The sequence below is a fragment of the Hevea brasiliensis genome, chromosome 13, assembly GCF_030052815.1.
Source record: "Hevea brasiliensis isolate MT/VB/25A 57/8 chromosome 13, ASM3005281v1, whole genome shotgun sequence".
Lineage (NCBI taxonomy): Eukaryota > Viridiplantae > Streptophyta > Magnoliopsida > Malpighiales > Euphorbiaceae > Hevea > Hevea brasiliensis.
The window spans coordinates 69,673,004-69,696,746 of record NC_079505.1 but is presented as its reverse complement, the minus strand read 5'-3'; the positions used below and the strand labels follow the sequence as shown (position 1 = coordinate 69,696,746).

The window sequence follows — 23,743 nt, the reverse complement described above, 5'->3', positions numbered from 1 at the left end:
TATAATTTTTATGTATATACATATTTTTAATCTAAATGAACATTATAACTAATTTAATTATTACTTATAATATTTTTATATTTATATATTATTTCTTATAATTATAAATAATTTATTGATATAAAAAAATTAATTTGGAAACAAAAAATTTTATAATTAATAAAATTTAAAATAATAATATAATTTAAATAAAAAATAAAATCAAATAAATTGCTAGCAACTAAGAAAAAGCTAATGTTTTAGATATGATATAAATTGCTATTGTGATTATAAATATATTGATTTAATTATTTGGATATATATAAAATATCAGCAACATCCAATACGTAAATAAAAATCTCTCTAAATTTAATATGACTACAAAGGTAATAATATATTTTTTTCATATTATCCTAATGGAAAAAATTTTAAAAAATTAAACAGATAAAATAGTTTATTGACAAAATTAAATCGTGATAGTTAATTAATATATCTTTTAAAATAAGATGATTAAGTTGTAAATAATGATTATATATAAATTAAATAGTAGTTTTCTCTTTAATATTGATATGATTTAAAACATTTTTTATGAATTTTTTTTTTCTTATAAGACTAACTATTGTAAAACAAATATTTAAATTTATTCATAAAAATTAATACCCAAAATTTATAATAAAAGTAGGCAAGAGAAATCTCGGATCCATATGGGTCTATTTTTCTCATTTATTGGGCTGACAGACTAAAACAAAAGCCCAATTCAAAGTGAGGTAAACTATGACTTGTGGCATCATATAATTGGCTGAAAATGTTCTAACGCAGCTTTTGCACCATAGCGTATCATTCTTCCTTGTTCCCCTGAGCTGAGAGTGGAGGGTACTCAAAACCCTGATTGCTTGTTCATTGGGTTACGCTCTGCTAACATTTCTCTTAGTGTCCTTCTTCCTTGGAAAATGGCTTCTACATTCATCAGGAGACTGGCGAAAGCCGCTCCAATCGGATTTGGGGGGCAACCAAAGTCCAGTTACGGTGGGTTAAGCATTCCTTTTGGAGCAATTGCAGCAGTTTCTGGTGGAATCTCCTGTCTGTACTACTACTCCTCTCCAAACTTGGTAATTTCTCACTAGTCCCATCTGGGTTTTGTTTCAAATGTGCGCTTATGCAATCACTGTCCCTCTCTTATTTTGTTCCTTTCTATTTTATTTACACTTGTTTCAACTTTTGCATTGCTGGATCAGGTGTTTGCTTACACGCCTTATGTGATTTCTTCTTTTTTTTTCACTCTTTCTTTTGAAATGAGATGCCATTTGGATTGTGCTGAGCATTATAGCAATAGGAGCCAGGTTTTGCGTAATAATGCATTTGGTATAAGCGAAGTATAAAATATTTCTATTGGAATTCTATTTGTTATATGTTTTTGCTGGTTGATTAATATACGTGTTTATTAAATTTCCACTTACTGCACGTATATGTATTGTGTGTAGGTAATGTTTCATGCTCATGTAAGTGTTGTTGCTATTTTATCTATGAATTTGAGTATGATATGCAGCATGAGGTTTTGGAATGGATACCTAAATATAGGGAAAATTAGAATCAGTGTTCATTTTGGGTTTTAACTTGAAATGGTTATCTCTGTGGTTCAGTTGTAGGGTGACTTAATAGGTGATCTATAGATGACATATTGTAGAACAGTGAATGAATTTCATTTATGCTAATTCAAGGATTTAAATGGTTATCTTTATGGTTATAGATAAAATATTGGGTTCTTTAATTTTTTGTTGTCTAGAACTTATGTACTGCTGTGTTTTCTAATAACAGGCTTATCTTGACCAAGTCGAAGAAGAGCCTGCTCGAAAAGTTGGTTAGTCTCCTATTCTCCTCCTCCCTTTTCTTGTTCTCTTCTATGAAAACTAAAGATGCTTTTTTTGCAAAATTTATGATTGAAAGGCTTTATAAGGTTCCTCAAGTTGACGTGAGTAAATCAAGAAAGTTTTGCTGATTTTATATTTTGGTTTGTTTGGCATTGAAGGTGAAAACTTCTTCTTCAAAAAACACCCTTGTAGATGCTATTGTAAAAAAGCAATTTGAAATTGTTGTTTAGCTGTTTTAAAGTTTTAATGACTTGAACATATCAAATTTACCTTTAAAGTATTTTTAATGGCCTTTAATCAACATGTTAGGATGTTGCCTTTTTCAACCATAGTTCCAACAGAAAAGCTAAACAAATTGCTTTTTGTTTAAATTTTAATATAAAAGCAGAGAATTCATCCATTGAAGTACCCGCTTTATCACTACTGGTTTTCCTTATATATTGCTAGCTTAGTCAGTGAATTCTTGTCTCTTCAGCTCTTAAACCAGATAAATGGATTGAATTTAAGTTGCAAGACACTGCAAGAGTTAGCCATAATACTCAATTATTCAGGTATCCCCTCTTGGTTCAGTCACGTATTTGTTTGATATTAGTTGACTGTGACTTGCAAGTTTATGACCAGCTCAATCAGATTGCATCAAAACTCAACCATTGAAAAGCCATCCTGTACACATGAAGCTGTCTGTTACTTAAATTGTTTTGTAACTTTGCTGTCTCTTATGGATAAATAGTGGAGATTTTTCACACCATATGGATTGAAAGTGTTGTTTCCACTTTGCAGTGTCATTATGATATTTCAATACCATAAGGTATAAAGGATAGACTTGATGCTGGGTTTTCAGATTTTGCTATGTTTACATTTGTTTGAATGCCTTGGAAAAGCAGTATACACTTCCAAATTACTTGAATTACTTCAGATTTAGTTCTTCATGTGAAGTCTAGACGCCACCATAGAAAAGTTTAATAATTTGCTAAGAGTGACTAAGTTTTCTCTTTCTCATCAAATTGTAGGTTCTCATTTGATCCCTCTGCCAAGTTGGGCTTAGACATTGCCTCATGCATCCTTACCAGGTATGTTTTCTTGTTTAAACTTGAGAAGATTGCTGTCAAACATTTTTATTAGAATTCATTATTTGGGGTCAATTTGAACTTCAAATTAAATTGTGCTGGAAATCTACTAGCATATTTGATGTACAACCAGCAGGAATTTTTTTTTTTTAATTTTTGGTGGGGGGGGGGGGGGGGGGGTGTTGGTGGGGGCGGCACGCGGAGGGGGGATTTGGGGTGAGAAACAAATTCTCAAACTAAAGAGAAGCTAATTCTCAATTTATTTGCTCAAAATCAATAGTCAATAATCATGATAAAATCTTTAAATATGTAGAGATCTTAGGCCCTAGTTATAGTGTTTTTGCAACCCTAGTTACATTAGGATTAGGAACCCTAATCCCAACTCTAGTTGGGAATCACAAATCAAATAAAACTTCTAAATTCTAAATAAAATAAAATACTATTTCCTTTTTTTTTTTTTCCAGCAGTCCTAAATCTCTAAGATTTCCTACATCATTCCTCCTTGATTTAAAAGATCTTGATTCTGGAGAGTTGGATTAAAAGTAAGAATCCAAGAGAGAGATATCTAAACTGCGAAACTCGTCTTCAGTAATCCAAGTGGTATTGGAATTGGATTGTCCATGCTACTTGTCAATAAATCTTTGAAAACTACCGTGAGAGGAAGTAAAAAACTCATTATCTATCATAGTTTCAATGGAATCTCGTTGTTAGGGAAGAGAGGACTTTGGAGCATGTTGACTTATAGAAGCAGTAGATGGTGAAGTTGGAGGCTTAAAAGTGCCTCAATAAGGTGAAAAATTATCCACATTTAAAACAAGACTAATATTCATATGATTAGGCAAGTCAAGTAAATGTGCGTTAGATCCAAGCTTTTGCAAAATGGACAATGGGTCAATGGCTTGAGCTTGTGGTTTCTTTAAGGAATTTTTAGGGTATCTTTCAGGATGAATACGAACTAAGACATAATCACATGCATGAATTCTTTATTTCTACGATACATATCAATAGCAACTTTGTAATTTTCATTACTTTAAGTAATTTTTTCACCTAATCTCAGCATGCAATCATGAATATGTTGGGCAAAAGATTCAATAAGTTGTGAAATATGAATATTAGGTGGAAGAGGAATAAGGTCAATGGGGGTGCAAGGAGAATATCTATGAATTATCTCAAATGGGCTTTTACCTATTGAACGATTGACAAAATTATTATAGGCAAACTTAGCAATGGATAGGAGCAAATCCCAATTTTCCCTTGCAAGACACCGGAACAAATCACCCAAACTACGATTCATAACTTCAGTTTGACCATCTATTTGTGGTAAAGAGCTAAAGAAAACTTTAAAGTAGTGCCAAACAACTTCCAAAGTGTCTTCCAAAAGTAACTAACTGAACATCCCTATCAAGACACAATAGAAGGAGGTAGACATTGCAATTTGACTACTTCCTTAAAGAATAATGCAGCTATCTCAATGTTGTTGCAACTGCAGGGCTTCATTAGGACAAGATGCTGAAGGAAAAACAAAATATGTCATACGCCCGTAAGTCTTCCTGTTCAAGATTCTAATATGAATTTCCTTTTGCAACATGTGTTTGATTTTTTTTGGTTGTTTTTATTTGTGTTGACTTTCTTTAGATTGAATATGCCTTTTTACTCAAAATGTCTGTTAAATGTCATTAGCAGAAATTTGGTTGTATATAAGGTATATTAAATCTTAGTATGGCTTCATATGTTATTGGATAGAACTGGATGTCCTTAATACCTAGGAATAACGTTAATGCAGAATAGGAAGTTTAGAATTTTATTTAGGAATTTTAATTATTGTAGAATTAGGAAATTTAAAGAGTTTTTATTGTTTTGGAATTTTATTATTACTAGGTCTATTATTTCCTAATTTATCTTATTTAGTATTCCTAATTAAAGTTGAATTAGGGTTTATATTCCTAATTTAATTAGGTTTGTAAGCTCTATAAATAGAGCTAATTTTCTATTATTTAAAAGTTTTATATTGACAATTTTTATGAGATCAATAATATCTAGAGAATTGGCTCTCTCTTTCAAGGATTGGTCCTTGATTTTTCTTCTTTTCGGTTCTTTCCCTTTGTTCTACATCAAACATGCAGTGCAAACTGTTCTCAGTATGAAAGGTCCATGACATAGAAAATTTCAGTGCAGGTTTTTTTTTTTAAACCATTTTTGTTCTTCCTCTTATTCATTGTTATTGTTTTCTTTGTTCTTTTGGCTTTTTTTCCAACAGGAAAGAGAGAACTTTTTTTTTGTTCTTCTTTTGAAATGATGAGATGTTGTTACTTGTAACATGGTTGTTTTGCTGTTGGACTCACACCCAATTAATTTTTGGATGTTGTCTGACTTTCTATATTTAGGTATACCCCTATATCAGACCCAGATGCTAAGGGATATTTTGACCTATTAATTAAGGTATGCTGTTATATATATGGGCAGTTATTTTTCCTTATTGTGTCCTTCAGTTTAGACTTTTAAAGATATTCTTTCATCATAATATAATTTCCTTAAAATGTTGTAGGTTTATCCTGAGGGAAAAATGAGTCAGCATTTTGCCAGCTTAAAGCCTGGCGATGTTGTTGAAGTTAAAGGGTAGGCTATTCACGTATATAAGTTAGCAGAAATTTTATTGTATGCCATCTTTAATATTGAAATGTATTTGCCTGTTGTAGGCCCATTGAAAAGATTAGGTATTCTCCCAATATGAAGAAACACATTGGCATGGTAAGAGCTAGTTATCTAGAATTTTAAGCATATCAAAATCAATGTAGAGCCATGTTGGGACCAAAGGGGGGCCCAAGTACCAACAGCTCCCCATCAACTTGTAAGAAGAAATTTCATTTAATTAATAAATCATATATAATATATATAGTTATAATTAAAGATTACCTAAATTTTTTTTCAAAGGTTTTACATGATTCATTATAATTTAATATGGTTCATTGACATTTTTTTATCCGATCCCAATATTCTTCTATTATTAGCTTGTGTTAATTAAATAACTATTTCTTTTTCATTTATGATTTTCAATATATTAAGTGTTATTTTTATTCCGATGGTTGACAATTGGGTTTGTAAATATTATTAATAAGATAATTATCTAATTAAAATTAAATTAATGATAATCTATCAGGAAAATTAAAAATGACTTTCATTTATTATGTTTTATATATTCTAAGGAATTTTCTAGTGAATTGGTGGTCATATTATTTGTTTTTCTTCTTAATTTTAATAATTTGAGTTAATATGAATTATGGCTATATAATTCATGGCTTCTATATGTGTGTGCACTCACTCATAGACACTAGTATTGTTAATATAGAACAAATAAAAAAAAATAAAGAACTCGGGAAAATCAATAACCAATCCTTGAAAAAGAAAACTAATTCTCAAAATATTATTGATCTCATACAAATTGTTATAGCAAAGTTTGTCTAATAAGAATAGAAACCTTAGGTCTTATTTATAGAATTAGGAATCCCAATCATATTAGGATTTTGTTACCCTAATTCAATCATAATTAGCAATACTGAATTAAACCAAAAGAAATTTAAAAATAATAAAATCCCTAAATAATATACCTAATAAGAATAAATTCCTAAAGAATAAAACTCTTAAATTTTCTAATTTTACATGGAATATAATTCCTAATTTGTATTAGGATATCTTCTTATTCTGTATTATTCTCCCCTGATTCGAAAAAACTCGTCCTCGAGTCTTGAAGTGCGAGAGAATTAGAAATTGCATTAGGAGAACAATCAACTCTTTATTCCTTGAAATCAAACACCTCATGCTTTCCTTTGCATCTTTAAAAGGATCTGGACTTACAAAATCAAATGGATTATCAGTTGAAAGGCTCTTCAAATCAATAGGAATAATTTGATTTCTTTCAATCTCCATTGAAGTTTCTATAAGGTAATCCTCTTTGTTTTGCAATTTATCCTCCTCTTGATTTGCTTTTGCATTTTCATCAACTTCTTGCTCTAGAATAAGCTCTTTAGCAGGTGTATGTTCAAGACTTAAATCTTCAGATTCTTCGATCTTAGGTTCTTCAGGTTGCTTCTTTTCAATTTCATCTTCAATCTCAAGTTGCTTTTCAAATTCAAGCCTCTGTTGGTGTTGGCTTGCTTTTTCAAGACTTTTTGCCTTTATATTTTTAATACTTTTTACTGTAGCCAATTGTTCTCTCAATTGGAGCAAATGTGCTTCTTTCCATGCTTCAAACTCTTCAAGTTATTTATCGTTAACTTGTTTATGAGCCTGTTAATCATGATACTCATTCTTACATTCTTCAAATTTTTTCTCCTTATATTGTAAGCTTAGTTGAATATTTCGATACTCATCAAATAAACCACAAGGAGCATAGTTAGGATCTCCATACAAATCAATCAAGTAACACATTACATCAAGTTGTTCATAATAATTATCAATTTCATCTTGTATTCTTTGAATTATATACCATAACTCATCTTGTACCTTAGAATCATTAATATCATCTTGTAATCTTTCAATCCACATTATGATTTCAAATTAAAGAGGCATACCTCATTGAAGAAAACTGAAATTTCAGCAATTTAGGAGTCATTTTCATCAAAAAAATAGAATCCAGCAAATTCCTTAACCTGACCCAATGTATTTTTGCAACTGGGAAGTCCGGCAGCAGTTCTGACAACAAAGATGGGCAGATTGGCCATTGGAGAAGAAGGGCTAGGGAGGGTCAGATGGTCGGAAAATCTGAAATTCCGGCGGGTTGATATTTGGGTAGAAAACCAACCTGATCAGATCTAGAGTTCCGACCAATTTCTGGCGAGTGGAAGGGCAGCTCTATACTCGCAATAGGCCAGCGAGTGGTGTGGGGCTGTTTTGATTGCTGGATGGTGGCTGGTGAAGGATAAGGCTGAACAGTATTGCTTGGTTTACTGATCGGTATTGCTTGGTTTCTTTCGGAGACTTTGTTTCTAGTTTGGTATTTTTATTTTTTTAAAATAGTAACTAAGGAATTTCGAGTTGAAGAAGATAACAGTAGAAGATTTGAATGTTTGCGGAAGCTTTAGAGTGAAGTTGGCCTTTGATATCAAAATTGATGTAGAACAAATAAAGAACTCGGCAAAATCAAGGACCAATCCTTGAAAAAAATAACTGATTCTCAAGATATTATTGATCTCATAAAAATTGTCATAACAAAATTTATCTAATAACAATAAAAACCCTAGATCTTATTTATAGAATTAGGAATCCCAATCATATTAGGATTTTAGAACCCTAACTCAATCCTAATTAGGAATACTAAATTAAACCAAAAGAAACTTGAAAATAATAAAATTCCTAAATGATATACCTAATAAGAATAAAATTCCTAAAGAATAAAACTCTTAAATTTCCTAATTTTACATGGAATGTAATTTCTAAATTTTATTAGGAATATTATCTTCCTATTCTGCATTAATTGTCTGTAAAGTATATGCCAGTATGTAAATGTATTCTGTTCCTTCAGATTGCAGGTGGCACAGGCATTACTCCGATGCTTCAAGTAATTGAGGCTATCCTTAAGAATCCCGATGACAACACACAGGTTATTGTTACATGTATTTCCATATGCTCAATATAACAAATTTGAGAACATTTATCAGCATTGGATGGACTTGTCAGGACACTTTTTTCACACATGATAAGTTTCAAGGCCATTTGTTTTTGTATCCAATGCATTTAACAAAATTTCATGTTTTGACTTGTTAATAAATCCTTGATGGTGAGCTATTATCCTAACAGGTTTCATTGCTTTATGCCAATATCTCCCCTGATGACATCCTACTTAAACAGAAGCTTGACTTCCTTGCTGCTAGCCGCCCAAATTTAAAGGTGCAAGTTGCTTGAGTTTCAAGAATTGCTGTATTAGCCAAAAAAGGAAATGTTTCTCCATTGAAAACTACTTGCTCCTTCTGTGCTAAAAATTTGTAGGTATTCTACACTGTAGACAATCCATCAAAGAACTGGAAAGGAGGTGCAGGATACATATCAAAAGATATGGTTGTGAAAGGCTTGCCAGGTCCTAGTGATGATGCACTTATCCTGGTAAGTATCAAATCAAATCTGTACTGGAGTTGTAATGCGTTGATTTGAGCATATGTTTTCTCTTTCCAATGTGTTTATACAATTTGAAGACTAAAAAGCAGGGCATTCTTGTTTATTGAATTCAAAATTGTTTTCCCATCCTTGTATTCTGTTTTCTTTTTCTCAAAATATCAGTTATTTACTCACACTTGTGGTCGATTTTAAATCTCATTTTGTAGAAATCGCTTTAAATTCCATTCAACCTGATGAATTTTTATCCATGACAACCGGAAAACAGAAAAAATAATAATAACCTCTTGTTTTGTATACTTTATTAGGGCCTTATTGAAGTTAAAATGATAATTCGTTTTCCTAGTAGTTCATTGCTGCTTCAGAGTGGGCTTTATATATATATAGTTCCATAACAGCTCAAGGCTAAAAGCAAGAGACTTGGTTTGAGTAGTCAATTGCTTCTTGACGGTGGGGCTTCTTTAGGACGTCCTGATAACCTTTTCCTACAACAGATTGGCCTTTGGGAGCTGTCTATGGTTCAGTAATCCACAAATGGAGCAGTTCATCTTGACTATTCAACAGCAGAGTATTGATAGAACAATTAGACAGTCATCATCTTCAATTCCAGTCGATCTTTAAACAACTATACTCAACTCAACTCAGCTAAGCCTTTATCTCAAAAATTTGGGGTCAGCTATATGAATTCACTCTCTCCACTCTAAACGATTTTGGGTTAAATCCTCAGAAACGTGTAATGCTTCTAGGTCGTGTTGTACTACTCTCCTCCCAGTCAATTTAAGTCTACCCCTTTTTTCTTTCTATCCTATAATCTAATGTATTCTACTTGTCTAACTGGAACCTCCGTATGTCTACGCTTCACATGAGCAAATCACCTCAATCTCCCTTCTCTCAACTTATTCTCAATTGGCACCACTCTTACCTTTTCTCTAATGCTCTCGTTACGGACTTTATCTAGTCTAGTATGGCCACTTATCCACCTTAACATTCTCATCTCTGCAACTCTTATCTTAAACGCATACGACTCTTTCAGTGCCCAACACTCACTACCATATAACATAGCCAGTAGTATGGCTGTACGGTAAAATTTTCCTTTCAACTTATTGGAAATCTTGCGATCAAATAAAACTCCTATGGCACGTCTCCACTTCAACCATCCGACTTTAATCCTATGACTAACATCCTCTTCACATTCCCCATCTACTTGAAGGACTGAGCCGAGATATTTAAAGTGATTACTTTGGGACAATACCACTCCGTCCAAACTAACTCCTTCCCTATCACCAGTTCGGCCTTTACTGAACTTGCAATGCATGTATTCTGTCTTCATTCTACTTAACTTAAAGCCCTTTGGCTCTAGAGTACTTTTCCAAAGCTCTAGCTTTCTATTGACTCCTTTTCGTGTCTCATCTATCAGAACAATATCATCCGCAAACATCATGCACCAAGGAATACTCCCTTGTATATGTTTCGTTAATTCATCTAAAACTAATGTAAAAAGGTAAGAACTTATAGCTGATCCTTGGTGTAACTCAATTGAGATTGAAAAATCTCGTGTCCCCTCCTACTGTGCGCACAATAGTAGTTGTTCCTTCATACATATCTTTCAACACTTGTATGTACCTAATAGATACTCTCTTTTGTTCTAACACATTCCATAAAACATCTCTTGAAACACTATCATAAGCCTTCTCCAAATCAATAAAAACCATGTGTAGATCTTTCTTCACATCTCTATATTTCTCCATCAAGCTTCTAATGAGAAAGATCGCTTTCATAGTTGAATGACCGGGCATAAAGCTAAATTGATTGAGAGAGATAGAAGTATCATGACGTAGTCGATGCTCCACAACTCTCTCCCATAATTTCATAGTATGGCTCATGAGTTTAATTCTCCTATAGTTTAAGCAACTTTGTATGTCTTCCTTATTTTTAAAAATAGGTACGAAAATACTCATCCTCCATTCATTAGGCATTTTCTTTGAGTTTAGAATCTTATTAAATAATTTAGTTAACCATGCCACTCCCATATCTCCCAAACACTTTCACACTTCAATTGGTATTCCATTGGGTCCACAGGCTTTACCCACTTTCATTCTCTTAAGTGCTTCCTTTACTTCTAAAGATCTAATCCTTTTAGTATAATTCATATTCTTTTCTATTATTCTATAGCCTATATTCACGCTATTACCATTTTAATTATTATTAAAGAGATCATTAAAATAATTTCTCCATCTTTCTTTAATGTCCTCATCTTTCACCAAAACTTTTCCTTCTTTATCCTTAATGCACTAACTTGATTAAGATCTTGACATTTCCTTTCTTTCCTCCTTGCTAATCTATAAATATCTTTCTCCCATTCTTTAGTTTCAAGTTTCTCATATAACTTTTCAAAGGTCTGTGCTCTTACTTGACTAACTGTATTTTTTGCCTCTTTTTTTGCTATCTTGTACTGTTCATATGCTTCATTATTATCACATTTAGGTAATTTCTTATACCATTCCCTTTTTCTCTTTACTGCCTTTTGTACTTCCTCATTGCATCACCATCTCTCTTTTGAGGGTGGTCCATGTCCTTTAGACTCTCCAAGCATTTTTCTAGCTACTTCTCTAATCTTTGATGCCGTCTGTATCCACATATCATTGGCCTCCATATCTTCCATGCTTCGGACTCGAAAAGCTCATTTTTGAACTTCAATTGCTTTACTCCTTTGAACTCCCACCACTTTGTTCGAGCTACACTATTTATTCTGACCTTACTTGAATTGTTCCTAAACTTGACATCCAAGACCACTAACCGATGTTGACTTGTTAAAGCCTCTCCTGGAATGACCTTGCAATCCTTGCATAGAGCTCTATTTGTCTTTCTGGTTAAGAGGAAGTCGATTTGCCTTCTATGTTGCCCACTTTTGAAAGTCACTAAATGTGACTCTCTTTTTATAAAGTAGGTATTTGCTAGTATTAGGTCATATGCCATAGCAAAATCCAGGATGTTTTTTCCCTTCTCATTTCGACTGCCAAAGCCAAAACCTCCGTGAATATTCTCATAACCTTGCCTATCACTTCTTACATGTCCATTCAAATCTCCACCAATGAAAACATTCTCTTCATTCGGTATGCTTTGCATTAAATCATCCATATCTTTCCAAAACTTTTGTTTACTCTCACTATTTAGTCCTATTTGTTGGGCATAAGCACTAACTACATTTACTGTTTCTCCTTCTAGTAGTAGCTTTACTAGTATAATTCTATTTCCTACTCTTTTCACAGCTATTGCAGCATCTTTCAATGTCCTATCTATGATTATGCCCACTCCGTTCTTATTTCTCTCCTTTCCGGTAAACCACAGTTTGTACCATGAATTACCCACTTCCTTGCTTTTCTCTCCTACCCATTTAGTCTCCTGAATGCAAGCAATATTCACCCTTCTCCTTTCCAAGGCATTCACAAGTTTCATTAATTTTCCTGTAAGTGATCCAACATTCCAAGTACCAACCTTGATCCTCCTCCTATTCTGTTCCTTCCTAATTGGTCTCCTTCTATGATATCTTCTATTATTTTCTATGTCTATCTTTTGTTCTGTTCCACTATCTGTTCTATGGACTAACTTCTTTACCCACACCCGTCTATGATGTGGGAATCCCTTGCTCATTTAACATCACACCCGAGTGCCGGCATGGCGCGTCGCTTTCGGTGAACGCCCTGCAACCTTGCATATTTTTCACTACACCCGGGCTCCGATGTAGCGCATCGTAAGTAAAAGACGCCCCAACTTACAAATCCATATCATAAGGCGTGACGAAATTTTTACGCTGGTTGTCAACTGCCGCAACCCTCTTCCTTTATCCAGGCATGGGACTGGTTAAGCACAAACTACTTAGGCGGAATTCGATCTTTGGACAACCATAACTAACAAAATCTTTGATCAGATCATAGATTGGCATTATATTAGCATCATGGTTTAAATGCGTTGCGGTCGCATTCACGGTCACAGTCGTAGGTAAAGGAAATAGGCTTATGATTGTTGTAATGTAACGGTAATGACCTGGCAATATTCAAATTTTTTTGAAAAATTTATAAAGTTCATGAAATGACTACACATTGATAGATACAAGTAAAACTAAGATAGATAACTATATAATAAGTATAAATACATCAAATCAAGACATTAAATCTATCATTTTTAGACATCATTAGCATTAAACAATTTATAACTAAAATAATTATGCAGATATAGTAGAAAACTAAATATAGTAGAAAACTAACCTTATTTCGGGCAAACTAATCGTTCAAACTTTAAATTTAACAACAAATCTAACGTCAGCAATAATTGTCTTTAACAAATATGGAAAAAAAAGCACATAATGCAAAGAAATAGCAAATAACTTACCTTTTGTAAGAAGTAGCTTTGGAGAATAGAGGTATTTAATGATGATCTTAGCTTAGAAAATAATGAGGAGATCTATAGAAAAAAAGGGAAATTTTTGGGTGAAATTTTGATAGAATATGAAAGAAGTAGCAGCTGTGGAAGAAAAGAGAAGAAAAAACATTGATTGCATGTGATTTGTGGTAGATGCATAATTGAGGTAACGGCCATTACCGTTACTTAACGGTAAATAAAGGCCATTACTTTTACATAATAGTGGTAATGGCTGTTACATCTACGACTTAGAATTTGCTTATATATAATGGGGTAACGGGTAACAGGGCCTTCAAAAACTTGTAAATTACGTAATGGCCGTTGTTTGAAACCATGAATTGTTTCTATACATAGATTGATGCTTGTGCATTGTTTAAGGAATTTAACCATTGAAAAAGTTGGAAAGATTGAATAAAAACCAGGTCATAAATTGAAGTTATGGCTCCTGGAAACTATGGTATTATTTGAAAAGACTAACTTGTGTTATGGACTCCAGAAACTGTGGCATTATTCTTCTTCTGCATCTTTTTTTAGTATAAATTTGTGATTTTGACATATTATTTATTGTGAATATGTGAACATTTAGTAGTTTACTAGTTTATTAAACTTTAATTTTTAGTAGTTTATTTTTATCTCTTTTGGATTATAAACTAATTATTACTTATATATTTGTTAGTTATTATTATATAGTTTTATGTTACTTGAGGTGTGATAGCATAATTATAATTTTTTTTATTTTTAATATATATTTTGATAACTATGTGTGGCATTATCTACCATTTTCAAGGCTTGCTTGTCCATAGTGGTTACAATTCTTGAATTTGTTTTCTCTAATTTACTTATTGGCATATGCAAAGTGGGATTAGACTTTAACTCATTTCAAATGCCTAACTTTTGTTTGCTCATTCAGGTATGTGGCCCCCCTGGAATGATGAAACACATATCTGGTGATAAGGCTAAAGACTACTCACAGGGAGAGGTAAGAAATAGGGATTTCTACATTCTGTTTGTTTGGAACAGTTGCAGAATTGTTAGTTTTTGATACAAGCTTCCTTTTATTTGCTCTCTTGCAGCTTACTGGCATACTCAAAGAACTTGGATATACTGAGCAAATGGTTTACAAATTTTAATAGAGCCATTTAAGCATGTTAAGAAGCCGCTTTCTCATGATGCCGAATTTTCAATAATGTTCAAAAGAAATATGGATGGAAACTTACACATCAAAATAATTGCAAATGTTCAGAGACAAAAGAGTCATTGTGATTTGAAGGTTCATGATGTTTGTGATTTCTTCAAACTTCAGATTAGGTGCATTATGATGTTTGTCCAATGTTTAAACCCTGATATGCAAGATCAACCCAGAAGACAGTTGCATAGAACCTCAACTTCTGTTTGGTATCCATGCTACACTTTTTCCCCCTTTCTTTTGTTTGATATATATTGAGAGAGACATTGACATCTTAAAGAGAAAATCCGGATTGCTAAAACAGAAGAAAATTATAAAGAAATGTGAAATTTTTACTTTTGTCATATTTTTTACAATTGATGTTTTATGGTTATTTCATTTTTAATTTATTTAATGTAAAAGGCCTATTTTACCCTTAAAATATAGGTTAATAGTTATATAAGTTTTTAAAGTATTTTGAAGTTCAATTAACCCTTCAACTTCTAACAAAAATAAAATATATCTTTTCACATTTTAAGAATAGATTAAATAAATTATTTTACTATTTGAAAGATAAATAAGTCTTTTAACTTTTTAATGATAGATAAAAAAAAAGATTAAATTATAATTTACTTGTAATATAAATTCAGTACGAAAATCTTTAATGCATGAAATCTTTATTAGTAATTTTGTGTATGTAATTTGTAACATTAAGTTATTTTTTTTTTCCCAAATAATTTAAGAAGCTATAAAAATAATAGAAATGAATTGATAATAAACTTTCTAAAAAATATTAATCAAATTGAACTAATTTAATATAAAAATTGAATAAAAAAATTAAATTTAAATGATTTAATTTAATTTTTAAATTATAATTAAATTTTACTCATTCTAATTAAATTAAACATTATAAACCCATTTAATAATAATTATTAAAATTTATTTTATAAAAGATGAAATTATAATGAATAAGGGTTTATCAGTGACGTAGAATTAATTTTAATTATTTTTATCATATATTCAACTTTATTTGAATATCACTCTTAACACGGGTATATTTAATAAAATAGAATTATAAAAGAAACTTTCTTTATTATACAATAAAAACAAGGATAATGGTGATAGAATAGGTAACAAGTAAAGAAGGAAACAAGGAGAAATGCAGAAAAGGAAATCTTCCTGAAATGCAAACAAATCATCTCCATTTCCCTAAACCCCAACCCAAAGCCTAAAGCCACATCTTCTTTCTATTTCTCATTCATTTCTAAATAAATATAAACACTCTTCTCCTCTCCCCATCATGTAATTCATCGTCTCTTCTCTTCCTCTCACTAAATTTTCCTTTTTCTTCTCTTCAATTCAAAAATGGAGGAGGAATTGCAGAAGCGTAACACTGATTGCGTCTATTTCTTGGCCTCTCCTCTCACATGCAAGAAGGTTCCTACCCTTTTCTTTTCCCAAGCATCGGCTCACGAATTCTTGCCGCTTTTTTTTTTTATATATAGTAAATTTTCTGTTTTAATTTTCTTTTTTTTTAGGCCTCTGCATTTCTTGGATCTTTGCATTCAATGAATTAGGGTTTCTATGTCATTCATTTTACCGTAAATTTTTATTATTTCTTTGTATTTACTCACTCTAAAGCACTGAGAGATGGATTTCACATTGGACTGAATTTTTAGTATCATCGACGTTCGGGATTTCTTTTTATGTTTGGAGTTCAGTTTTTGTGCTTATTTCTTCCATTTGGGAAGATTCATGCCTTCATTCTATGTTCTTTTGTTATAGAATAATCTCATAGCTTTTGTGTGCTTGTTTTTTTTTTTCCTAGGGAATGGATTGTGAGTACCGGCACAATGAAATTGCAAGGCTTAACCCTAGAGATTGCTGGTACTGGTTGGCTGGAAACTGTCTTAATCCAACCTGTGGTTTTAGACATCCTGTAAGCATATATTCTAATCAGTTCTCTCTACGTGTCTCCCTGTGCGTATATGTGTTAATTAGGATTCATTGAGTTTGTCTGTTTACTTGATACGAATTGCCTATTTAATTTCCAAATGCTGGTGTTCACTTCACTCATATTTTCAATTGGGAATGAACTTGTTATGTCACTTTCTGTATGAAATGTTGGATTGTTTTACCGTCCAGCCCCTTAGGAGTAATATATTCATGAGTTTTGTTTTTCAAATTTGTGCACTCGTTCTATGTGGCTGAGGCTTACGTATTCTAGGAGGCTTTCAGTTTATGCTGGGTCAAAAAAAAAGGATATGATGAGGGAACCTGCATTTTTTAAATTAAGTGTACCTTTTAGTTATATACTTTTCATAGTTAGGTTTGAGAAAAGAGTGACTATGCAATTCAATGTGAGACAAAGTGAATACATTTTTTGTTGCCGAGTATGAACAAACTTAGATTTTTCAGAAACAAAAAGCCAAAACTTTCCTTTTTTGAAATGAGGGCTCTCAGCTTATATTTCATCAATTGAGAAAACTCTCTTTCTTTCTTTCCCTCTCTCTCTCTCTCTCTCTCTCTCTCTCTCTCTCTCTTTGACAGTGAGAAAACTCTATTAGTATTTAGAAAAACTTTTTTGGGCTTGGCCTACCCTGCCAAAAGTCCTCTGTAGTTGTAAGGAAAGTAAATGAGGGAAGTGAGAAGATGAATCACATGAAGGAAAAGAAGGAAATGACAGTGAGATTAAAGAAAACCAATTAAAAAAAATAAAGATTTGTTAATTAGGGTTTAGCATGGTTGGTCTTCCTTCCCCTTTAAAGGTGTTGGGAGTGGAAATGTTTTAAGTTCGATTCTCCTTATCTACCAATTGTGAGATTTATCACCTTATGGTGAGAGTTGTTGAAGGGATGAGGCTATCGCCTCTCCCACTATGTAGCTTACCAATTGTTACCGATCCAATGGACTTTCTTTGAATGGAAAAAAAAAAAAAAATAGAGATCTTATCAGGCACACCATAAAGTGTTACTTTTGCGATGTACTATTTCATATTTGAAGATTGTCTATCAATTTATGGCTGTGTCTTTAACAATTGATTATCCTTTTGGCATCTGAATTATTTTATTTGAATTATATCCGTTATTTCAACAGCCATTAGAAAAGCATGCTGAAGCACCATCAGAATCTGCATCATCATCTCCACCTGCAAAAAAAACCAATGTCCCTTGTTATTTTTATTATAGCGGTTTCTGCAATAAAGGTGACAGATGCTCTTTTATGCATGACCCTGATGCCAGTACACCTACTGGGAAATCTGTCAATACCTTACTGGCAAAGGAGGGCACTCCCTTGGATAACAAGACATCCGTAGGAAATGATATTGTGTCTGCACCAACTGAAGCACATGCTAATCCATCTGAAACAGCTCCTAAGGCAGTAATGGGTTTGAAGTTGCAGCCTAAAGAGGATGTTCAGCTTCCAGCTCCCAAAAATGCTGTAGTGGAAAGTTCCTTTCCAGAGATTGCTGTGACACACTGTGAAGAAGCTGTTAGTTTTAAGTCAGATTTCTTGCTTCAAGCAAACAGCTTTATTAGAAGCAGATCTCACATTAGCACAGATCAGAGTTCAGAAGAGCAAGTGGATGACCATGTTGAACCAGAGGAGCGGTGGGAATCATCCCCTGGTTTTGATGTTCTTGTGGATGACAAATCAGAAAATTTGGGTTACAAGGATGATCAGGAATATTTACTGGCCCTTGACAGGGAACACAGGGAGCTAAATAACCATTTCCTGGGGTATCAATTTGATGACCTAGAGTATGACCTGACATACTGTGATGCAGATGCTATGTATAATCAAGAGATTTATGATTCTTTTGATTGTACGGATAATGTGCACCTCATTGATGATGTTGGAAACTGCTCTGGCTGCTCAAGTGGTCAAATGTTGGATTCTCCATTGCTCCGGAAGAGAAAACTCTTGCCAATGGAACTGCCAATCAATGGCCAGAGAGTTGTGGATCTTCGAGACTGCTTGAGGAAACGCAGGGTAATTGATGGCCATCCAGTGATTCGACCATCAAGAAGGCATGACTCTTCTCGTCTGCATGATCGAAGTCGGGAAAGGCCTCGAAGACCTAGTTTGAGTCAGCGGCTGCATGGAAGGCTGGCATCAGAGGTGGGAAAGAATACTATTGGGTCACTTGGAGATAATGGAATTATGTTAAATGGTACTAACCCGCGTGGCTGGCATAGGCACTCACGGTTGAGCAAGTCCAGATTGCGAAACAAGGAAAACAAGCTGGCTAAAAGGCAGTTTCTTTCATCTGAAATGCCAAGTAAACCGGTTCCCAGGGAGAGGAAATATACTCAGTCATCCGCTGAGTTTACTGGACCGAAGTCCCTTGCTCAGATTAAAGAAGAGAAGAAAAAAGCTGAAGAAAATGGAGAATACACCGGAAAAACTGGTTATTCAAGCAGAATGGTGTCAGCTGACTTTGAGGGTCCTAAACCTCTGAGTGAAATCCTCAAATACAAGAGGAAGATGGGTATTGTGGAAGGGTTTGATAGTATCACAGATGACTATGAGGTGATGCCATGCAGGCTGAAAAGAACCAAGAATATTTAGTACAAGTACTAATTTTGTACAAGATAATGAAGATAAAAATCTAGTTGGACAGAATGTTACAGCATATTCCCAATACTTGAATGGCTTGGATCCTGCTACATAGCATCGTTGGATGAAGAAATAATTTTTTTTTTCAATGGATTGGATCATGCTATGGACCATCAATGGATGAAGAATATTTTTTTCATTCCCGTTGCTAGAAGACATTGAGATGAAGCTTTATGGCCACCTAATTAGGATCGTTTTCATGATCTCTACCAATATGCTGGTTACTGAACACAAATATTAACCTTGAGCATGCTGGTTTCTACTCGTACATTTTGAATAATTTGATTACTTCATCATCGATTATGGGCTTGTCCCCATCTTTTGTATAGAGCTGCCCATAAAATACTTGATCAGTGAATTGGCACTGAAAATTCCATCATCCTGCTTTTTTTTGTTATGTGTCAATTAAACTTTGAATATCAATTCATTTTATGGCCCTACTCCTTTGGCTTCTATGCATGTGCTTGATATGTAGCTATGCCTAGAGTTAATTGAAGCTGTTGAGTTGATGCTAGACCAGGTTGATTCTGGTTCGGTTCCAGGCCAGCTTCACGGTTCACTGTAGACGAGGGCCAATTCAAAGACCGAACCGGCCCTTGGCCTGGTCTAGTTGATGCTATTGCAGGAAAGCATGCTTTTCCTTGATAAAAGATAAAAAGTGGTGTTGCAAAGCGTTTTGTTACCTTGTCAGAAGACGAAATTGCGCACCTCATTTTGTTCAATTCAACATCCGCGACAAAAGCTCAGTCAATACTGAGCTGGGAATGTTGAATTAGCACTTCCAGAAATTTAAATCAAAGATTTTCTGTTCTTTGTGAATCGAACACAGAACTGCAGTCTTGGTTTAATACAAAACTGGCCAATGAATAAAAAAAAAATGGTGGTTTTGTTTGGAAGATGACTGGATCCTTACCAACTGCTAATAGAAAATAGACAAAAGATGTGATAAACCCCCCCTGGAGCATCAAGGCAATGTGTTAATTTGTGTGGAACACTCTCCCCTAATTTTTGTTACCTAGTGCTCAAAATGGGAACGGCTGCTTCCTACTAGTTGTTGAGCACATACATACGAACTTGACTTGGAATTGGCTAGTTGTCATGCAATATATCATTAGCAGTTTCTTTTATTTATTTATTTATTTTTGATAAATCTAAAAAAATATTATAAATAAATATATTTATTATTAAAATTTATAAATTAATTTCATCAGTTTATAAGCTGAAATAAATACCTTTTAAATGTTAAAAAAAAAATAAATACCCTTTAAATATCATCTTAATTTGAGCAAATTTTTCATGTATGGCCAAAGCTAAGGATAGATTGTTAAAATGCATATTTAACTATATTACAACTATATGCATATTCCATGGGGTAATTTACAAAATGCCTCCTGATATTTGGTAAAAATCACAATTATATCCTCATACTTTGAGTTTGAAACAATTTCGTCTATAAACTTTCATTTTGCCAATAAAATGGTTTTTCCATCCAAATTCAACCAAAATTGGTGCTAGTCAACCTAAAACTAAAATTTTCATTTCAAAAATTTGTTTGTAATTTAGACAATTAATTGAGGTTATTTTGGTCATTTCATATTTTATTTTTTTTATTAACGACAATTTCTCTCTAATTTAGATAAAAAAAATTTCACTAACAAAATTAAAATTACAAAAAGAAATTATTTTAAATTCAAAATAAGAGACATGAATTATGATTATTTTTCTCTTATGCCTCATTTTGTCATTTTTCTTCTGCGTCTTCTTATAGTGAGGAAAAAGTTCTAACATCATATAGTTGAAGAAGAGGAAGAAGAAGGAGGAGGAGGAGGAGGAGATGGAGGGTGGCATTCTAAAAAGGTCTGCAACTTCGTTTAGAAGACAAGGATCATCAGGGTTGGTTTGGGATGACAAGTTCTTATCAGGAGAGTTGAAGCAAAACAAAGATAACGTAAAAAGTACTACAAGATCATCAAATGGAAAGATGCAACGTAGTCGATCCGAGGGAGGAGCTATCTACCGGACGGTGAAGGTTTCTTCATCACCAAACGACAACGTCGACCCTCCATCTCCTAAAGTCTCAGGCTGTGGGTGTATTTTTGGCAAACCAGTTTCCACCCATCAACGAAAATCTTGTAAGCGTTAATTATTATTAATCCTAATTTGTAAATTTCCCGGATCACACATATATTGGTTTTTTTTTTTTTTTTTCTTAATGCCTACTCAATGGAAGCAATTTTCTTGTATCTTTTCTTAAGAAACATGGGTCATTTTAAATATTTGTGTTTTGTGTAAATTTTAGTCATAATTTCTTTTTTATTTTTTTTTAAAGTTATTAGTTAGACCTATTTAGTAATAACTTTTAAGATATTATTTAGTATTTTAATTATTACTTTTCTTATTTATATTGTTCGGTAATATAGTTAAAAGTTACTCTCTTAAGAAAATATTTTGACTATATTAATAAGATTATTTAACCGCTAATCCAATAACTATTTTTACTGAATATTTTTATTTTAAATAATTTTAAAATAATTAATATCTAACAGCTAATGGATAGTCAAACAGCTGACAGCAACTAAAATAACTAATAACAATTAATATGACCGAACAAGATCTTAGAATAAAAAAATAATTAAAATATGAGTTGAGCTTCTCTCTTCTTAACTCACAAGCAATTTTAATTTGCATATAAAAAAATTACCTTCACTTGAATGCAGGGGTGGCCATTATTTGGTTTCAAACCGAAATCGAATCGAAATCAGTTCGGTCAAAATTTGTAATGGCTCAAACCAACAATTGTTGCATTGGTATATAAAGAGCTAATTTAACACTATCATATACCATTAATAAATTTTAATTTAATAATATTAAAGTTATTTTTATAATTATAAAATCTTAAATTTAAATTTTAATTATTTTTTAAATTAAATTTTAATTAATTAAAAAATTAATTAATTAAAAAAATATTATCATGTACCATAAAATTATACAAATCATAACAAGTTGCATTTAATTAATTTTTATGGTTTTCTTTTATTGAAAATTTTTTACAAGAAAATTATTTATTTTCCAAAAATGTTTTAGACGGAAAAAGTTTCCTTAAGTTTCAAATCCAATTTTCTATTGTAAACGTTCGATTATTAGCCAATATCTCAATATTTTTACAATTCTGTAATTATTATAATTTAGTTTGTGGGGGCGTAACTAGTTTTGTTGTCGTTGATTATATATATATATATATATTCTTTAAATTTCATCGCCAAACCCTAACTAGCAAACAAGCTGCCGGTAATCGTTGTTATTTCATGCTTGAAAGGCTCCTTCTCTAAATTCTCTCCCTCCGCCCTTTTTTATGCTTGAAAGTTCTTTAAAGTGATCGTTGTTATTTCATCTCCTTTTTCTTTTTATATATATATTTTTTTTCTAATAATCACCAGATTATTGGTATCATTTTGTAACAGATTTATGTTTATACTTAGTTTATTATTTATTGATAAATATAAATTTTTTCTCTTTTTCTGAAAGGATTTATTGTTCTCTCTTTTCCTGTGAGAATTTAGTATTTTCTTAAGTATTTTGCTTTATTACTTGGGTAAGAATATAATAATAGAAAGTATAATTTTTTTTTTTAAATATCAAATTTTAATAGTTTCTAGATCGAGCTAGTAAAAAAACTATATAGTAGAACAATAGTATATTTTCATTAAGTATAGCGTGCTTCTCATCGAATATGACTAAATTAAATACTCTATCAATATGATTAGATCTTTCAAATCAGATAATTATTATTATATTTTATATAAATAATTTATATTAAATTTTCTTATGTAAAATTATAATATTATGAAATTTAGTATTTTAGTCTCCCTACTTAACAAAAAGTTCTATCTTTTATTTTCTAAAAAAAAACAAAAAAAAAGTTAATGGTTTATAAGTGGATTTTCCCCTATCCTAACACTAAAAAGAATGTCGCTTAACCTTAATTATCTCTCTAAATTCTCTTCCTCTTTTTTTCCCTTATAAGCCTTTTAGGGTGATCATTGACGAGTATTTTCACTAGCGGTTACCCTTCTCATTTTCCTTTTTATGTTTTCTATATTTATTTTATACTTTCTTAATAATCTCCAAGTATCTATCTTTTTTTAACATATTTGTGTTTATTCTCGTATCATCTGAATTTTATCTCATCCTTTGTGAGAGTTTATTCTTTCATTTTCTAAACTAATTTAGTATTTACTTTTTTGTGAGGATTTGTTATTTATTTCATTTTATTTTTCTCTTTTATAATGGAGTTGTTAGGTGTTTTACTTTATTATTTGGGTAAAAATATAATAATATAGGAAATATATATTTTTTCTTATTGAGATAACAAAATTTGATAGTTTTCAAATCAAGCTCGTAAAAAGACTGAGGAGTTGAATAGTTGTGGATTACCACCAAATGAGACGTGTTTTTTTATCTAATGGCCAATTAAAATGCACCATCAATATGATTAGGTCCTCCAACTCATGATAATTGCA

The 23,743-nt window shown here is 32.2% G+C and overlaps 3 protein-coding genes across 4 annotated transcripts; all 3 read left to right on the top strand.

Moving 5' to 3' along the window:
- The first annotated feature begins 792 nt into the window (after positions 1–792).
- On the top strand, positions 793–14,968 carry LOC110642918 (NADH-cytochrome b5 reductase-like protein). 2 transcript variants are annotated; one of them, XR_002492525.2, is made up of 13 exons: positions 793–1,088; positions 1,795–1,837; positions 2,323–2,398; positions 2,858–2,917; positions 4,404–4,454; positions 5,299–5,353; positions 5,460–5,530; positions 5,611–5,662; positions 8,433–8,510; positions 8,708–8,797; positions 8,913–9,010; positions 14,349–14,417; positions 14,512–14,968. XR_002492525.2 is itself a non-coding variant. In XM_021795113.2 (13 exons), the coding sequence occupies exons 1-13, from the start codon at positions 930–932 to the stop codon at positions 14,566–14,568; spliced, it is 975 nt and encodes a 324-aa protein (XP_021650805.2). In that variant the 5' UTR covers positions 794–929; the 3' UTR covers positions 14,569–14,968. The 2 variants fall into 2 exon arrangements, 1 of the variants encoding a protein (XP_021650805.2); XM_021795113.2 differs by having other exon boundaries at positions 794–1,088; positions 8,897–9,010.
- Positions 14,969–15,724: 756 nt separating this feature from the next.
- Positions 15,725–19,676, top strand: LOC110642917 (zinc finger CCCH domain-containing protein 34). The gene is made up of 3 exons (XM_021795110.2): positions 15,725–16,040; positions 16,432–16,542; positions 17,700–19,676. The coding sequence occupies exons 1-3, from the start codon at positions 15,969–15,971 to the stop codon at positions 19,173–19,175; spliced, it is 1,659 nt and encodes a 552-aa protein (XP_021650802.2). The 5' UTR covers positions 15,725–15,968; the 3' UTR covers positions 19,176–19,676.
- A 1,381-nt stretch (positions 19,677–21,057) lies between these two features.
- Positions 21,058–21,366, top strand: LOC131172186 (MAPK kinase substrate protein At1g80180-like). Its single transcript, XM_058133129.1, has one exon. It carries the CDS (start codon positions 21,058–21,060, stop codon positions 21,364–21,366), a length of 309 nt encoding a protein of 102 aa, XP_057989112.1.
- The last annotated feature ends 2,377 nt before the right edge of the window (positions 21,367–23,743 follow it).